General features: G+C 39.1%; 2 protein-coding genes across 2 annotated transcripts in view; one reads left to right on the top strand and one right to left on the bottom strand.

Annotated features, from left to right (window-relative positions):
* Positions 1-2417: 2417 nt before the first annotated feature.
* rps10 (ribosomal protein S10) lies at positions 2418-6328 on the bottom strand. The gene is made up of 6 exons (XM_040158531.1): positions 6196-6328; positions 5605-5754; positions 4351-4525; positions 3567-3644; positions 2826-2881; positions 2418-2505 (listed from the first exon to the last, which is right to left on the bottom strand). Exons 2-6 carry the CDS (start codon positions 5752-5754, stop codon positions 2464-2466), a joined length of 501 nt encoding a protein of 166 aa, XP_040014465.1. The 5' UTR covers positions 6196-6328; the 3' UTR covers positions 2418-2463.
* A 3748-nt stretch (positions 6329-10076) lies between these two features.
* The window catches only part of pacsin1b (protein kinase C and casein kinase substrate in neurons 1b), a 30380-nt gene continuing 22734 nt past the window's right edge, over positions 10077-17722 (top strand). The window contains exon 1 of the mRNA XM_040115566.1: positions 10077-10175. The gene's annotated coding sequence lies outside the window, so the exon portion shown is untranslated. The remainder of the gene's footprint in view (positions 10176-17722) is intronic.

The following is a 17722-nucleotide window of genomic DNA, read 5'->3' as shown; positions in this document are numbered from 1 at the left end:
TATTCAAATTCCTTGTTTAACAGTCCAAAAACACAAAAATCAAATATGAGGAAAGTACCAAATTATCACACCTGAGAAGCTTTAACCAGAGATTGTTTGAAACAATTATCAAAACAGTCGCCGATTAATTTTCAGTCCATCGATTAATGGACCAATCATCGCAGCTCTAATCTGCTTAACATAAACCTTTACATTATACTGGTTTTGCACCCTGTATACGAGATATGAACGTACTCACTGTTTTATACTGACGGGAAATTATCCAATATGTCAAACATGTATCACGCTGCTACGTCACAATGCCGCTGAAAATAAAGGTCGCAAAGACAAAGCCAAATTTGTTTTATTGTCTAAGGTCATTCTGGAGCTGATTTTTCCACCATTTTGCCAGTAACAATTTAAAAAAAAAAAAAAAAAAGGTTTTCAAGCTGTGGATAATGCCTCCAACTTTGTCCCGAAGCAATACTACATTCATAATGTGTTCTCTAAGGAAAAGTGAAACAAAATGAACTATACTTAACGCAGTCTGTATGCACACTAAAATCCTGTGATTTTTGAGCGTGCTGCCGATGCACACGGTTCTTCCAACGACGCAGTGCACAAAGGAAATGGAGGAACTGCTCACAGCTGGCAAAAATTAAAATTAATTGTGGACGGCGTTGGAAGAGCTCCAGAAACACGCCAGACAACAAAATAATACAACAGTTATGCCGTCTCTTTGTGCAGTGGCGGCGGAATGCTAAAGAGGCCGTGTGATGGAACAAGTATCATTTCATGTTAGTACGAAACAGTTGAGCAAGTTTATTTCTTTTATAGTAACAGGACAGACTGTGTACTGTCAGGATGAGCGTACAGTATGTAGTCTATACCTCAGGTATGTTGTATGGATTTGGAATACTGCATCCATTTCCTTTGTGAATTGCAATGAGGGACAACGGCATACGTCACCGGCAATCTCTGAAGTTTGGCTCTTCGTATGCATACGGGCTTTTTGGATCAGACTTCATTTTGTGCCCCCCCCCAGTGGCAACACACTACATATTCGAAACCTGTTTAGAATTGGTGTATAGTATGGAATCGGGACGCCACTAATGGGTATTATTTCACACTAAAGAGCAGTCATAAAAATGACATCTTCATTTCTTGTGAACTGTGCATAATAGGGCACATTCATTCCCCTCAAGCAAAAGTTGTTCCTTGTACTGCCAAGGCAAGCTTCACGTCAATTTACACCATCTAAAAATCTTTTTTTTTTTTTTTTTATATACATTTCTTCTTAAGATGCAGCTGGCCCAGTGGATCTTTGCTCGGCAAAGTTTACAGTCCAGGTACACCCACACAGGTGTTTTCACTTTATCTGCTTGATTGAACCTCCGCTCATGTGGAAGTGAGGCGGTCACCAGAGACGATATACTAATAGGAATGATGAAAGTGAGGGAGATGTCAGAGAAGCACAGTCGGTACAAACCCCCATGCTCCTGATATGGTTGAGGTGAAAAGACCTTTGGGGAAGGGGAACCAAGGGACTGTGGGACCTTTAAGTGGCCCTAGTCTAACCTTATCAGATCCACCCCCTTCCCGACCTATCATGATCACAACCTGGGCCAAAATCAATGAGCCATAGTCCTTTTTTTTTTTCCCCCCTTCTTTTTACAGGAGGACATTCTGACATGTGGCAGTAGGAAAAGCAAGGTTGTTAATAATATAACTAGTCATGTCTTGGCTTTGGATTCAGAGTCCTGGTGTTTTGCATGCTGTCATGGCTTTCAGAGCCATCAATGTTTTTAGTAACTCCTGTGCTTTTCCTACTTTGGCTTCCTGCCAAATCACAAATACATGCAGCGAGTTTCGAGTGACTCGCTAGATCCTGCGTCCAATCTGACAGGAACCTAAATGCTTGTGACCACGGGTACTTTCTCACTCTCTACTAAATTCACCTAATTACAGTATTAAATATAATTATATCACTTATTTACCAGCAGTATAACAATAATCCCTATTCATATAATTGCCACCTGGACCCAGATAAGTAGCATAAAATGGATGGATTAACCAGCACAGCTAGCATATAAAGAAACATTTTATAACACTACTACCTATGGCAGGAAAGACAATATAGATAAGACTTTTGTAGATTAAATTTAAGACTTTAATAGCTTCTAAAAGGTGTTTTTTTTAAATGTAGAAACTGAATTCAATGCTTTACGACTTAAACTGACAAACTTGAGATAAACTACAAAACAAAACAAGTTTGTCTTGTAGTTCATATCTGGTCAATTTCATCTCAACATATTGAGGTGTGATCATTCTTCTAAATCTCAAACTGCTGACTAACTTACTCAGCATGAAAACAAGATCAATGCTAAAAATACACTACCAACCACAATCGCCATTAACAAAATACTGAGATGTACAAGTTGTGTTTTGTTGTTTTCTTTATTGTACACAAAGAAATAGTGAAATTTACTGAGGCTGCTGTCCTCTGCCGCGTCCGAAGCCACCCCTCTGCAACAGGGAAAAGTTTAACATCAGTCAACCTGAGTTCAACAGCAAGTTTTACTGTCCCACTCTAAAAAACTAAATTTAGCTTCCTGACATTCCTTTTTGAAACTAGTTTAAAACCGCACCCATAATCTAACCTTGTTTCAGGCAGCAATGTGTAGCATTTCTGTGGATAATTGCTCTAGAAAACATCCCATATATTTGCCATAAGAGGGAAAAAAAAAACAAAAAAACATTCAAGATCAAAACATGCTTGTTGTCAATACTACATTTTGCAAAAATACCTGCATATAAAAAGGAAAACAAAAAGGGAAAGCACTTACAAACTGGAACTCTGTGGCAGCTCCAGCACCGGCCTCTGCTTTCTTGTCAGCACCAGCTGATGGAGAAGTTATGAATGAACAAAGTCAGCTAATAAATTTCATAAATTTAAACTTCAAAAAATACATTAATCACCAGTCAATTCAACAACTTACTATATTAAAACTAGGCCTAAAACTAAGCTATTTTCTTTATTGATTAATCTGCAGATTGACTTATCATTTGGTCGATGGAATGTCAATGACAATCGCACCTTCCCAGAGCCCAAAGTGACATATTCAAATGTCTTGTTTCGTTTGACTACAAGTCCAAAATCCAAAAGATATTCAGTTTATTATTGTATTTGACAAAAAGGCAGCAAATCTTGCAATTTGAGAAGCAGGAACCTGAGAATGTGCTCCATTTTTTCACCATTGTTGCTTGAATAATTACTGAAAGAACCAATTATCAAAATTGTTGATTATTGTTCTGTAATTGACTAAACGATTAACTGACCCATCCTTTAAGCTCTAATTAAAACTTTAGTTTACACTTTTGAATATCTGTTAAAATATACACCTGTATTACTAACATGACTTCTTGACACTGGGAGAATTTCTTGTTGGTAAATTTATCATTACATCTTAAAAATGTACGTACCATGCCACCTGCCTCATTTTAAGGACTTAATACAACTCATTAAACTTATCACAGCACAAGACCACATAAGCAAGGTGTGGTAAGTATTATTGAAATATACGTACGGGGTGCAGCAGATCGCCTGTATGCATCTCTGTCTGCCTCCCCACGGTTAAGGCGGGCGGGCCTCTCTCCTTCCACTCCTGCAGAAAAAGAAAAGACAATTTAAAAAAAAACAAAGATAAAAACTAAACCGTTCAAGTTCCACTATGGTCAGGGGTTATTTTGATGCACAAAATGATAGAATAAAGGAGGAAATTCCCTATACGTTTAAGTGAGTTCTTGAATTTTAATGCCAAGGATTCTCACTAAATACATGCAAGATAGGAAAAAATCAAAATTTGGTAAACAGACATGAATTAACAAGGGAGGATCATTGTCTGGTTTTTGTCATTTTCCTTTAAGTACCAGGCCTTTCTTCTAAATTATCTCACAGGTGGTTACGATTCGCAGTTTAAATTTTTTATCTCGAGCTGACACACGACTGGAAACTATCAACAATCAGAGTTGCTGAACTCAACACTGAGCCGTGGCCGCAGCCTTTTTCCTCTCTCGATGATGTTAAGCTCTTTGGTATGCTTCCACTCAGCAGGTTTAAAATCAACAGCTAGTGACTCGCGGTTTAGTCAGTCATATTTCAAATTTATAAAAATTAGTCTACAATTAATTTGATGTCCTCTGAACGCTAAAAACAGACACCATAATACGTTAGTATACTAATGGCTTCCGCTGATACTAGTTTTAAAACTTGTGGTACTGGCTTCTGAGAGAAACAGCACGTTCCACTGAAAAACTAAAAGCAAGCAACATTCAACCAAAACCACATTATGTGTATATCAAAGAGCCTACCCTTGGGCCTGGGCCTTGCGGTCTCAGGGCGGGTCTGGCGGCGCAGGGTGGCGGGGACGATCTCAGGGGGAAGGTGGAGGAAGTCTCTCAGGTACTGGATACCCTCATTGGTGAGATACCAGTAAAAATGACGCCAGGCAAATTGCTCCTTGACATACCCACAGGACTTCAAGGACTGGAAGAAAAACAGACATATTGCACAGTTATCACATCATATAGACTACCACCCAAACAAATCATGATAGAATCCTCTTGATACTATTTATTAAGTGTCTTAAGGCTTTGGTTCCCCAACACTTGTCCTGCCCTGCTGAACCTGGGGGGGGGGGATCTTGCCCCAACCCCACCTCCTACTCCCTGATCTGAAAATAAAGTCTATTTAATCTTTATCAACTGGTAACAATATTGGTGAAAATGGTCACAAAACGTAGTCCAGTTGAATTTTATTAAAACTTTATCATCATGATCAGCTTCATTTCGGTCCTGCCAGGCAAATGAAAAATGTAAGTTAAACTGTCAAGGCTCTCCCTACACATCGACTGTGACTTTGAGAGCAAGACCTGTTTCTCAATATTTAAGATTTGACCACTGTTTGCTTGGAAGAGCGTCAGCCGTTTCTCATTTATTCCGTGTCAAAAAATCCCTTCTGCGCAACATGTTTTGCTTTCCTGATGAATACTGACAACCTACATTTTGACTGCGTTGCTACCATCAGAACATCTGCGTGCCTTTTGTTCTGAATCGAATCAGATCAGATCAAGAATTACAAGTCTATCATTACGGAGCTTGCAGGAAAAAAAAAAAAAAAAAAAAAAAAACAGTCCCTGTTGTAATCGTGACTTGGACGTCGTCGCGTGCCTTACGACACGAACACAGCGTTAACAACCGAGTTAGGAAGCAGCGCTTTAAAAGCAGTAGAATGGAGTAACTTTCTACTACGACTGTGTAGAACTGAAGCATTTTAGATATGACCATCTACTTCACACATTACATTCCTATGGTCCTAAACGCTGTGTTACAGGTAAGAGTTTCCTGAATCTTATGACTATGCCAACAGGTGAATGGACAATGACTTCCCATCACAAATTATTAACCACCCACAAATCATATTACATTACCATATACTACAGGTGCCACTTACAGATGAGACACTTAATGTCTGTAGAGCTCGGTCTGTTTTACCCACGTGAGAAATACACACTTTTACAATGTCAGTGCTCATCTTTCATCCCCACCACCACCTCAGTTTCTCACCTGCATCGCTTTCATCACATGAAGGTTGGGCACATTCTTGTCAGCAAGCTCGGGATGCTTGGCCAGGTGGACATCTTTCTTGGCCACCATGACTCCCTCCTTGAAGAGGAGCTCATAGATAGCAATGCGGTTCTTCTTGGGCATCAGCATCTGTGTTAAGTGACGAGCTGTGCATTAATTTCAACGCGCACAGAGACCCTGCAGCGGCTAGCTAACAGGCTAGCCAGCTTAGCTACGTCCACTGATGAAAATCTAAGCAGCGGGGAGTCTACCAAATAACTCTTAAATAAAAACACTAGAAAATGTTTCTTTAGGTGTTCACACCACTAGCTTCCCACTTTTATAAACATTAAAGTCGACGAAGGCGGCCTGCGTTAAGCGACAAATATGGCAGCCGTTCGTGAACATCAGAACCAGGGTTTGCTTCCCAGCTTCTAAGTTTGATATCCACTGTTATAAAACGTTTACGCCCGAAATACTTTCACGTATTCCACGGCTGCACAAAGACCAATCGAACATCAAACATTGTTGCTTTACAGATCGGGAGATGTTGAAGATTTATTGAGATTGAGACGCCGGGTCTGACTTTACCTTTCCACTTGTTAAGGGACCGGAGCCGGAAGGAACGACTGTCGTCGACCGGGATGGTTTATCCCCTCGGCCCGCAGCCAGCCGGGGCGGTTCCGCCCCCTGCCGGTGTGGAGGGAAAACCGGGTCGCTAATTCTACATGGAGGAAATCGGTCTCGCCGTGGGGAGCAGGCTTTGTTTGCCCCGGTAACGTGCGGACGCTTGGGGCAAATTACATATTTTGTTGATTTTTGAGGTAAACACAGTCCCAGAGATGAATTCTTCGCATGTTAATTGCACTATTGGGGTACTTTTTAATTTCATGGACTTACACTCACCAAGCAGTTTATCAGGAACACCAGTACACCTGCTTGGTCACGTAACTATCCAATCAGCCAATCATGTGGCAGCAGTCCAATGCGTAAAACCGTGCGGCTACAGGTCAGGAGTTTCAGTTTCAGTTCGCATCAAACATCAGATGTGGGGGGAAAAATGTGATCTCAGTGACTTTGACTGTAGCATGATTGCCGGTGCCAGGCGGGCTGGCTTGAGTATTTCTGAAACTGCTGGTCTCCAGGGATTTTCATGCACAACAGCCTCTACAGTTTACCCAGAATCGGTCATGGTCGATTTACGGGCTGCACTGTTTGGTAAAATGTCCTGAATTTCTGATGAGTTCCTCAGCAATGTTTCAGGAGCGGAAAAATTTTTGTGGCAGGTTTTATTTGTTGAGTCGGGGACATAGATCTTTGTTTACAATGTAATGTAAAAAGTTATTTTATCACCACTGCAACAGTATTTTGTTTGGTGTCTTATAAATACCTGTCGGCTGGGCACTTATATGAGTATGACACACTAACTAACTAACTAACAAACTATAGTACTATAGTTAAGTGTACCATAGACTACATTTACTTAGCCGGTGGTGGAGGAAATATTCAGATCCCTTACTTAAGTAGAAGTACTAATACCACACTGTAAAAATACTCTTTTTAAAGTAAAATCTCGGCATTCAAAATCCTGTTTAAGTATGTAAGTATAATCAGGAAAATGTTCTTAAAGTATAGAAAGTAGAAGTACTCAATACAGAAAAATTGCCGGTTTAACTGTTATATAATTTTGTATTACATCATTAGATTATTCTTTCATTAATGTGTAAAAAGTATTTTACTGTTGCAGCTGGTTGAGGTGGAGCCTTTAACTGTTTTATGTACAGTAAGGCTGCAACTAATAACTACCTTTATTATGGATTAATTTGCTGATTATTTTCTCGTTTAATCGATTGATTGTTTAGTTTGTAAAAATCAGCCAGAAATGCGCACCACAATTACCCAGAGCCCAAAGCAACACCTTCAAACGTAGTGTTTTCTCAACCAGTGGTTTTATAACAATAATCAGGGCTGCTAATAACAATTACTTTCATTATCAGTTAGTCTACTGATTATTTTTGAGATCTGATTCACCAAGGTGACGTCTTCAAATGTTTTGTTTTGTCACAACAGTGGTCCAAAATCCAAAGGTATTCAGTTTACCGTCATGTATCACAAAATAGCATCAAACTCTCACATTTGAGAGGCTAAGACAGCAAATATGTGACACTTTTTCATTAAAAATGACAAAAACAATAATTTAATCATCAAAATAGTTGCAGATTTGGTTCTGTTGACTGACTAACTAGTTAATCAACCAATCATTACAGCTCCAATTGTAATTATTAAAATGATTACATGGAAAACAAAGTAAATCCTCATGTTCGAGAAGCTGGAACCAGGAAATGTTTGGGGGTTTTTTTGCATGAAAAATTACTCAAACAGTAGCAGATGAATTTTCTGTCAGTTGAAAAATCTACTAATCTGCTGATAAATTCAGTTCTACTTGTACTACTGTAACAAAGCATCATATTCTATCATGTTGTCCCTGCAAAAATCTTAATTTGTAAAGTAACTAGTAACCATAGCTTTCAAATAGATTGTAGTAGAGTAAAAGGAAAAACAATTCCATCTAAAATGGAGGGTAAGTACAGTATAAAATGGCCTGTAAAGAAAAATACTCAAAGTACCTCATATTTGTACAGTAGTTGAGTAAATGTACTTCCACTGTGTTTAGATGTACAAAAAACAACACTTTTAAATTGTTATGAGTTTATAAAAACTATTTTAAATACTGTCTTCAATTATTATGTCTACTTGTGTCATGTCAACCCCCATCAAATACCCCGGTGTGGCGAATGTCAAGAAAATAAAACTATGTATGAGTTAATGTAGCTCTACAAGGTCATCAATATCAAAACATTGGATGAAATTTGAAATTACCAGTGGTGGAATGCAACTAAGTACATTTACTCAAGTATTGTATTTAAGTACAAATTTGAGGTTCTTGTACTTTAAGTAATTCCATTAGATTCTATTTTATATGTCTACTCCAGTGCAATTAAGAGGCAATTATTGCCCATTTTACTCCACTATATTTATTTGACAGGTTTAGTTAATAGGCTTTTTACAGATTTAGACTGTACACACAAAACACATCATCATCTTCTGAAATATGATGCACTCCTATTGATTAAAGAGCATATAAAATGATTAAAATCTGCTCCACCTCCACAAACTACAACAGTAAAATGTTACCCTGCACACATTAATCGACAGTAACAATAATCCAAAAATATGGTACATATTAGTATGACACCGGCAGGGGCCATTCTTTCTGCAAAATACCCACATACTTTTACTTGTGTAACATTTTCAATGACCGTTAAAGACTTTTACTTTTGATTTTTTATATTTTTATATACAAGTAAAGGATCTGAATACTACCTCCACCACTGGGGTTAATTAACAATAATGGTGCATGGTAACTTGATTGAAAAGCCAAGACACCAAATATGATCAAATGATAAGTTTTAGTTTGAGCAATCTGTCTGCTGGGGCTTGGGTTTGTTTTTGTTTTTTTTAAATAATCAATTGTTTAGTCCACAGTATTGTGAAAAATGCTCATCACAATTTAGTGCCAGAGATGATATCTTCAAATTGCATGTTTTGTCCAACCAACAGTATAAAACAGAATTCAATTTTCAGTGGTAGAAAAGCATCAAATACTCACATGTTGATACCAGCATTTTTGCTTGATAACTGACTTAAACATCCACAACAACTTATTTCTTAATCAATAAATCGTTTCAGTTCAACAGATTTTCTTTATGTGAATAATGCATATTGTATGTAGTATCTGTCTGGGTGTGCAGCTGATTCTGGTTATGAACTAACTGATTAATTAAACAATTGTTTAAGTACATTTAAACCTTATTTTTAAGTTATTAGACTATGGCTTTCTTTATATTGGGTACAGTGATTATAACATACATGCCTGTAGCTGCGACTATACTGTCACTTCAATTTCTTTTTCATTTTCATATGTTTGCCTTTAATGAATCTTAACCATTTTATTAATTAATTTCATTAATTTCATATTTTTTAAGAATTCTGTTTAACTTAGTTTAGTTTTTCTCTTTTACATTTAATTGCCTGATACTGCTTGTGTCATTGTTACGGATCCTGAAATGTTTAATACTTGATGTACCCATGTGCAAGAGTTTGTAACTTTGTTTTGAAGGATGCCGTTTCAAGAACATTCATTTTCATTATTTTTATTATTATTATTATTATTATTATTATTATTATTAGTGGTGGTAGTAGTAGTACTATTGGTATAATCCAACAAAAGATAAAATACATGTTTTCTCTTTATTTGGTACATTAAACGCTCCAGGGACACGTTTTTCTCAGAGGCATCGTTCGCCCATACCGCGTTTATTTTGAAAGCGCTTCCCGGAAGTCGCGCTGTCCGTTATGGCTAGCTTGACACCAACCCTCGGACCATCCCCCATCTGGCGGCTCCTTTCAGCGGCATTTACCGGCGATACGGCGGAGCCAGTCCCTGCCGACGAAGACAATGATGAGGTTTTAAAGCATACACGCAGAAGCTGGATTACAATTTCACCTCGGTACGTCAGTCTTGTTATTTTCTGCCCATTTCTGCTTTGTCGTTGATACGGTAGGTTAACTCGTAGCTAATATTGCTGAACCGTTACATCTGCCGTCGGTGAGAGCAGGCATTTGTCTCAGCCAGTGATGGTGTAGGTGAGGTTAAATTAAACTCCGCAATATTAGAAGTGAACTGTTTTGAGGGGGGGGGGAGTCCACTAATGATTCGCCCTATTCTTTGCGCGATAAAACCTGCGGTTTGCGGTGAAGTGCGGGAGATGTAACTTGAACCGCTGCCAGCCTGCACCCTGGAAGCTTCATGACACTCATTGCCAATCAAAAAGAAACCGGGACGTCTTATATGTGGCACGTTTGCAGTTTTGTCTCAGGAAAATGCATTCGACAGCGTCTCAGAGAGTTGCTGCGCGGGACGTGCGCGGTGAGGAGCAGAGACCAGGGCTGCAGCGCAGGACGGGGAGGGATGTCTGCAAAGTAACAAAGCTCGTCTCTGGGGAAAAGCCCTCGCTTCCTCCAGACCGGCGCATTTTCTTTGAATCGTCGTTGGAGAGCAGCCGGTGGTAGGATCAGGTCGGATCCGCTGTGCGGTGCAGACCCTCCATCCGGACACAGACACTCACCTCTGACTCCCGAGCGAGCTCTGTCCACGGTTCTGAACTCTCGTCCGATCGCCGACGGACTGTTGCACCTCACGCACAGTGCAGCAGGCGGCTGGCCCCATGTGCGGCTCTCATGCACGGGTGGGGGCCCAGGGGGCCCGAGAGGTGAGAGGGTCCCTGGTCCGGAGCCTCTGTTCGAGATGACTGTTAACGTTTCTTGCTGGAAAGGCAGAAAAAGATCACAATGAGATGGAAAACGACTGCAAAGAGGCAAAAGAACCACAAAGTGCCTGCGAAGACACGCCAAAGGGCTACAAAGTGACACAAAACAGCCATGAAGAGATCTACCACAAAGAGACACAAAGTGACTACAAAGAGAAGCAAAACTACTCCACAACTATCAGAATACGGCCACGTCTTTTGTAGCCATTGTCCCATTCAATCTCTGAGTCTTGTTTCTGTGTAGAAGTAGTGGGGGGGCTTTTAGATATGTGTGCCCATGGGCCCGATGTCTCATAATCAGTCTATGCCGTGATACACTCTGAAGCTTGTATAGCATAAGTTTGATTTATGCCTTGTACACAAATCAGTTTATCTGCAAAGCATCAGTGGTTGAAGGCCACTCCACTACAGTTCAGAGGCAAATATGTGGGGCTGCAACTAACCATTATTTTCATTACTGATTCATCACTGCAGCTGACGATTATTTTCTTGATTAATCAATGAATTTTTTGGTCTATAAAATGTCAGCAGCTTGAACAATCAAACGTTCTGGCATTTTTGCTCAAAAAATGACTTAAACGATTAATCAATTATCAAAATAGCTGATGATTAATTTTCTGTCAGTCGACCAAGCAACTAATTGTTGCAGCCGCTGCTCGGGCTGCGACAAACAGATCGATAATGTCTTCAGTGGCTGCGGTGGGGCTTTGGATGTTGAGCTTGAGAAAACATCTGCTCGGACTTGGAGACGACACCTTTTAAAATGGAAATAAGTGTGTCACAAGTTGGAGGTGTGGAGTTTCAAAGACACGGACATTTATCAGGCAGGGAAAGTCTGGCAAAAGGTGCTGGTGAGCTGCCTTATGGGAAGTGTCCGATCCGGCGTTTTTGGAGCTTGGTCTATACTAGGGACTAAAGGTCAGGATATCTTGGCTCCTGCTGCTTTTGATTTTTTCTTTTATTTTCTTCTTCTGTCATTTCTCTCACAAATCTCTCAACGGGGTGGAAGTGCAGTGATAACTTGCTGGAGTACTCCTTCAAAGTCACTGTATTTGTCTGTAGAAAACAGCTTGTCAGCCTGATTAGGTACTTTTCTTGTCATTCTCACTGGTGCTGAAATAACCAGTCGATAAACCACAAATTAATAACATTAATTAGTGTTAATAATTGATTAATCGCTTAGGTCATTTATCAAGCAAACATTTCATATAATTGCTGATTCAAGCCTCTCAAACGTCAAGATTTTATGTTTAATAATCATTGTGAATTGTGTATTTGGGTTCTACACTGTTAGCTTAACAGTACAAGTACAAGTACTCATTTTGAGCTCTTTTCGCCTTTTTTCTGACATATATTGACTAAACGATTAATTATTCCAAAAAATTATAAACATAATGGTTAAATAACGGTTATTGTCACTCAGTGTTTTTGCAGATTGAGTAGAAATCCCCCCGCCCCCTACGCTGTTTGTTATGAGGAAATCATCTCGTCTGATTTCCGATCAGCAAACCCAACAACCTGCCATAACAAGGCTTAAACAAACAGAGCTCTGCTCTATAAAGGGGTTCATTTGAATACAGGGAATGGTTACTGAGGAATACACTTGGAGCAACTGAACTGTTTTTATCAGGAAACACAGGGAGAATATGAAATATTTCTTTTTTTTAAAAATCAAATACATCGTGACGTTAAATAGATTAATGTGGTTTATTTCATGGAAATATCATAGATCAGGGTCGTTTAGAGAGAGGCATGAGTGGATCTGTGTGTCTCTGCTTTTATTTGAGTGAGTGCCTAATTGGATTAATTCATGTGACAAATTAGGAACACTCATTTGATTTGCAGCGCCCAGTTGAGCTCTTCTATTTTTTTGTAGGATGAAGGACAGATGAGGTTACATTGCTAATGTAATTAATTAGAGTAAACCCCTAAATTGTCTTTTTTTCTTTCTCTGTATAAATAATTATAGATTTGACCATTCCCCGAGGGCAAAGACGCACCAGTTTGCTCTCAATTTCCATATGTACTTACAAGCCCGGCATGTCACATCTGGTGCCCACAATCCCTTGCCTAACATTAGATTATTGAAAGAAAGCAGTTATTCTTCTCTAGTAGTCCCTTTAGCCTTTTGTAAACTAGGATATGACTTCAGAGATCCAAAGCTTTTACATCTATGTCTAGGTTTGGATCAATGGAAATAAAATTTCCATTTTATCTCAGTTCCTCTGAGAATTACCACAACACTAAATAGGTTATAAGTGTTTCAAAGTTACATAGTGCTGTCCTACGAGGTCTGTTAGCATGTAGGATGGGTGGATTTTGAGATTTTTTTTCAAAACTACACCGTAGTATACAATTTATTGTTTCAACTTTAAAATATGAGTGAAGAGGCAGCCTTAAAATTTTAGGTGTCAGAAAATACAATTGGTATTTGAACGGCTTATGTAGAACATCTCATGTTTACAAGTTCTACAGTGGTCTTAAGTTGAATTAATGTGAAATGAACAAAACTTTTATGCAGTTGGGTGCAAAAATTTTAATTTTGCCTCTGTACACCACCAGAATGGATTTGAAACCAAGCCATCAAGATGTGATTGAAGTGTAGACTTTCAGCTTAATTCAAGGGGTTTAACAAAAATGTCGCAATAACCATTTAGGAATGAAAGCCCTTTTAATACATAGTCCCTCATATTCAGAGTCTCAAAATAATTGTACAATTGACATTCAGTCAGTTTCATGGCCAAGTATGGCCCGTTCCCTCATTACTTCATGACAAATTAAGCAAATAAAAGGTCTGGAGTTGATTCAAAGTGTTGACTCTGCATTTGGTAGCTGTTCATGGGAACTCTCAATATACGGTCCAAAGAGGCATCGATGCAAATGAAAGAGGACGTCATTAAGCTGAAAAAAACAAAACAAACCTATTAGACAGATAGCAGAAACTTAAGGAGTGGCCGAATCAACAATTTTGTACATTCTTAAAAAGAAGAAATGCACTGGTGAGCTCAGCAATGCACTGGTGAGCCGGGAAGACCACAGAAGACAACTGAAGTGGATGATCGCAGAACTTTACAGCACCTCTTTACAGCATCTAGCCAAGTCAAGAACATTCTCCAAGAGGTAGGCGTATTATTGTCAAAGTCTACAAGCAAGAGACACCTTCATGAATGTAAATACAGAGGGTTTACCACAAGATGCAAACCACTGGTAACACTCAAGATAAGAAAGGCCAGATTAATCTTTGCCAGAAAACATCTTAAAATACCTGTCCAGGTCTGGAACAAGGTTCTTTGGACAGATGACACCAAGATTTACTTGAACCAGAATGATGGGAAGAGGAGTGTATTGGGGAAGGAAAGGAACGGCTCATGATCCAAAGCATACCAGATCATCTGTCAAACATGGTGCAGGCTGTGTTATGGGATCGGCATGTATGGCTGCCAGTGGAACTGGGTCACTGGTGTTTATTGAACTATAGAAATAGTAGAAGTAGCAGGATGAATTCTGAAGTTAATAAGGTTATAGCATCTGCTCAGATTCAGCCAAATGCTGCAAAACTGATAGGATGGTGCTTCACAGTATAGATTGATAATAACCCAAAACATACTGCGAAAGCAACCCAAGAGCTTCTTAAGGCAAAGAAATGGAATATTCTTCAATGGCCAAGTCAGTCACCTGACCTGAACCCAATTGAGCATGTTTTATACTTACTGAAGACAAACTGAGGGTACAGAGGGCCATAAACAAGCAGCAGCTGAAGGCAGCTGCAGTAAAGACCTGGCAAAGCATCTCAAGCGAGGAAACTCAGCATTGGGTGATATCCATGATCTCGAGACTTCAGGCAGTCATCGACTGCAAAGGACTTTCACCCAAGTATTAAAAATAATCCTTTTATTTGTTACTATGTTGGTTTGGCCAAGTACTTTTGAGCCTCTGAAAATGAAGGAATATGTATTAAAATGGCTGTCCTAAATGGTTATGCAACATTTCTGCTAAACCCCAAGAATTAAAGCTGAAAGTCTGCACTTAAATCACGTCCTGATGGCTTTGTTTCAAATCCATTGTGGTGGTGTACAGAGGCAAAATTATGATAGTTGTGTCACTGTCCAAATACTTGTGTACCTAACTGTATTTATATTCAGTTAATGAGGAAAAATTATTTGATTCCACCAAATTCCTGTATGATCTTTTGCAGTCTACTGTATGTAATATCTATGGACAAACACCGAAGCTGATAATTTATACTGCTCGCCCTTCATACAGACTTACAGGCTGAATGGTTAGAGAGCAGGGCTTTGGCTTAGGCATAAACTGTAAGGCAACTGGAACCTGAGATAGGATCCTCACAAGGGATCATGGGAAAAAGGCAGGGTTGCATTTCCTTAAAGGCCCAGGGGTCTGCATCCCATCGTCCTTTCTTTCCAGCTGATGCCACACATGAAAAGATTCAGGGGTTTTGACTTGTGAGGGTGCGTGGTGTGATGGAGTAGGAAACGGGCCAGAGCTGTGATTACGTGCCAAGGCATACTGTGTTGACAACTGTTGAACTACGGAGTGGCAGTGCACTATGAGGTAACAGTCGCATAAAAAAGCAATAATGTTACTTGCAAAATGGTTCGGACCAAACAAAATGATGATAATTAAGTGAAATAATCCCTTTTTTGTGCTATGTCCTGCCTTTGCAGAGAAAAATGTGATTGATTGCTTTCCGTCTCAAATACCTGAAGCAACCATTGATGGAAAAGGAAAAGACATATCAAGAAGAACAGGGGTTTGAGTTTTATGCAAGATGGCAGGCAGCTCTGAGCTGTAGATATTTGAAGACATCACATTTGGCTCTGCAAAGTTGTGATGAGCATTTTTTGACATTTCGTACACTAATCAATTAATGGATTCATTGAAAAAAATCATCATCAGATTAACCGATAATGAAAATAATCATTAGCTGTAGCCCTGTATTTATCTGTGTGATTTTCTAGCATAGAAAATTGGCCTTTTTTTGTAATGACTTCAAGATTGTATAAACACCCATGTTTTTGGATCTATAAATAATACTACCTGGATAGACAGCATCGGTCTGGGTGTGTGTCTAGATAGGTGGTAGAAGTTTTCAAAATCCAAAAGACGTTCCCAGTTTTCGGCCAAAGATGATTCAGCAAATCAGTCATGAAAGACAAAGCTACTGTATTTAGGTATTGTATTATGTATGAGTTGTTTTAGAAACATCTTCCCAGACACTGATTAGACATCCCCCCCTCTTGTCTACACTGTATGACTCTGCTGCGTCGTGCTTACAGATCCTGAATCAGCAGAATCTAACCAGCAGGCTTCACAGTGCAGATCAGCAGCAAACGGCTTCATGCCAAGACACTCTGCATTCAGCTCTTATAGCTGAAACTGAACAGGACTTCCTATAGGTGCATCCAGGCCCCTGCCTGATGCTAAAATTATATTTAGACAGCATCGGTTAAGGCCTTCCCTAACATTTATACACTGTTTTCACTTTAAAAGCCTCTGACTCTGCCAGCATTTCTAAAGCACAGATGGTTCTGTTGCCAAACTTGTAACATAGTAAATGACTCATAATGTCATTTACTTTCATGCCAGCTCTCAGTCAGCCAGAGTGGGCGGAAGTGTTTTTTTTTTTTTTTTTTAATAAAATCTTGGATATTTCTTAAACTCTTCAACTGCTCTTTTATGGTCATAAAAATCAGAGCTGATGCTATTACTTGACAGAAAACTAATAGATAATTTGTTGATGAAATGATAATCAAATAATAATTTAAGTCAATTTTTTAAGCAAAAAGGCCCAAAAATTTAATTTTTCCAGGTTCCAAAAATGTCAAGATTTGCTGGTTTTCTTGGTCTTATAGTAAACTGAATATTCTTTGGTTTTGGACTGTTGGACATTTGATGAGGTCACCCAGGGCTCTAGGTGATGGGCATTTTTCACAGTTTTTCTAATGGTTTATAGACCAAATGATTGATCGATTACTAGAGAAAATAATCTGATTAATCAATTAATTGAGAAAGTAATCATTAGTTGCAGCTCTAGATGAATCAATTTATAAAGAAAAAAATGGCAGATTAATCAATAATGAAAATAATCAGTTGCAAATTACTCTCAGGTTCCCAGCCTGAGAGTAATTAGCCAACTAGTGCAAAGGTAAATCTAAGGGGTTTAAATGTATCTCAGCCTTGTGTGATTGCTGGTTAGGTTTTCAGTGAGCAAAGTGCCGTGGGATAAGTTGTTGTGAATCTACATCACGTGATGTGCATGTTTCCACTTTGCAGAGCATGATAAATCAGTCTGTGTATCCGGGGCATCTCTGCAGTAGATGGAAGCCATCTCACAGCTCAAGAGGAACAAGGAGAGGCTATTAGAGGTTGTTGGCTGCGGGTTTGCTTTCCTCCTCTGGGGCTCCGGTGTGTCAGATTTATAGTGTCAGTGAAGTGCTTCACAGCCAAATGAGGAGGAAGGAAGAGGGCTTGATGTTGCCATGGCGACTGGGTGTATTAAAGAGGGTGTGTGTGCAGGAGTTTCAATGAGTGTGTATGTGCATTGCCAAGTAGGATGGCAATTTAAGATTATTTTCATTATCTGTTAATATGCAAAAATTTTCTCAATTAAAAGATTAGTAATTGGGCCTCTAAAATGTCAGATAATAGCGGAAAATACAGTAAAATATTTAAAATGGCTTAAATGATAAATTTTCTATTGATTGACT

Source organism: Xiphias gladius, chromosome 21 (genome assembly GCF_016859285.1).
Source record: "Xiphias gladius isolate SHS-SW01 ecotype Sanya breed wild chromosome 21, ASM1685928v1, whole genome shotgun sequence".
Classification (NCBI taxonomy): Eukaryota; Metazoa; Chordata; class Actinopteri; order Istiophoriformes; family Xiphiidae; genus Xiphias; species Xiphias gladius.
Note: the sequence above shows the minus strand (reverse complement) of the source record. Positions and strands in the feature narration are given on the sequence as shown.

Coding starts and splice junctions, on each gene's coding strand:
- rps10 (XM_040158531.1), bottom strand. CDS start 5,754: ATGCTGATGCCCAAGAAGAACCGCATTGCTATCTATGAGCTCCTCTTC. Junction 3,645..4,350: donor CGCAAGGCCCAGGCCCAAGG/GTAGGCTCTTTG, acceptor CTTTTTCTGCAG/GAGTGGAAGGAGAGAGGCCC. Junction 2,506..2,825: donor CTGCCACAGAGTTCCAGTTT/GTAAGTGCTTTC, acceptor TCCCTGTTGCAG/AGGGGTGGCTTCGGACGCGG.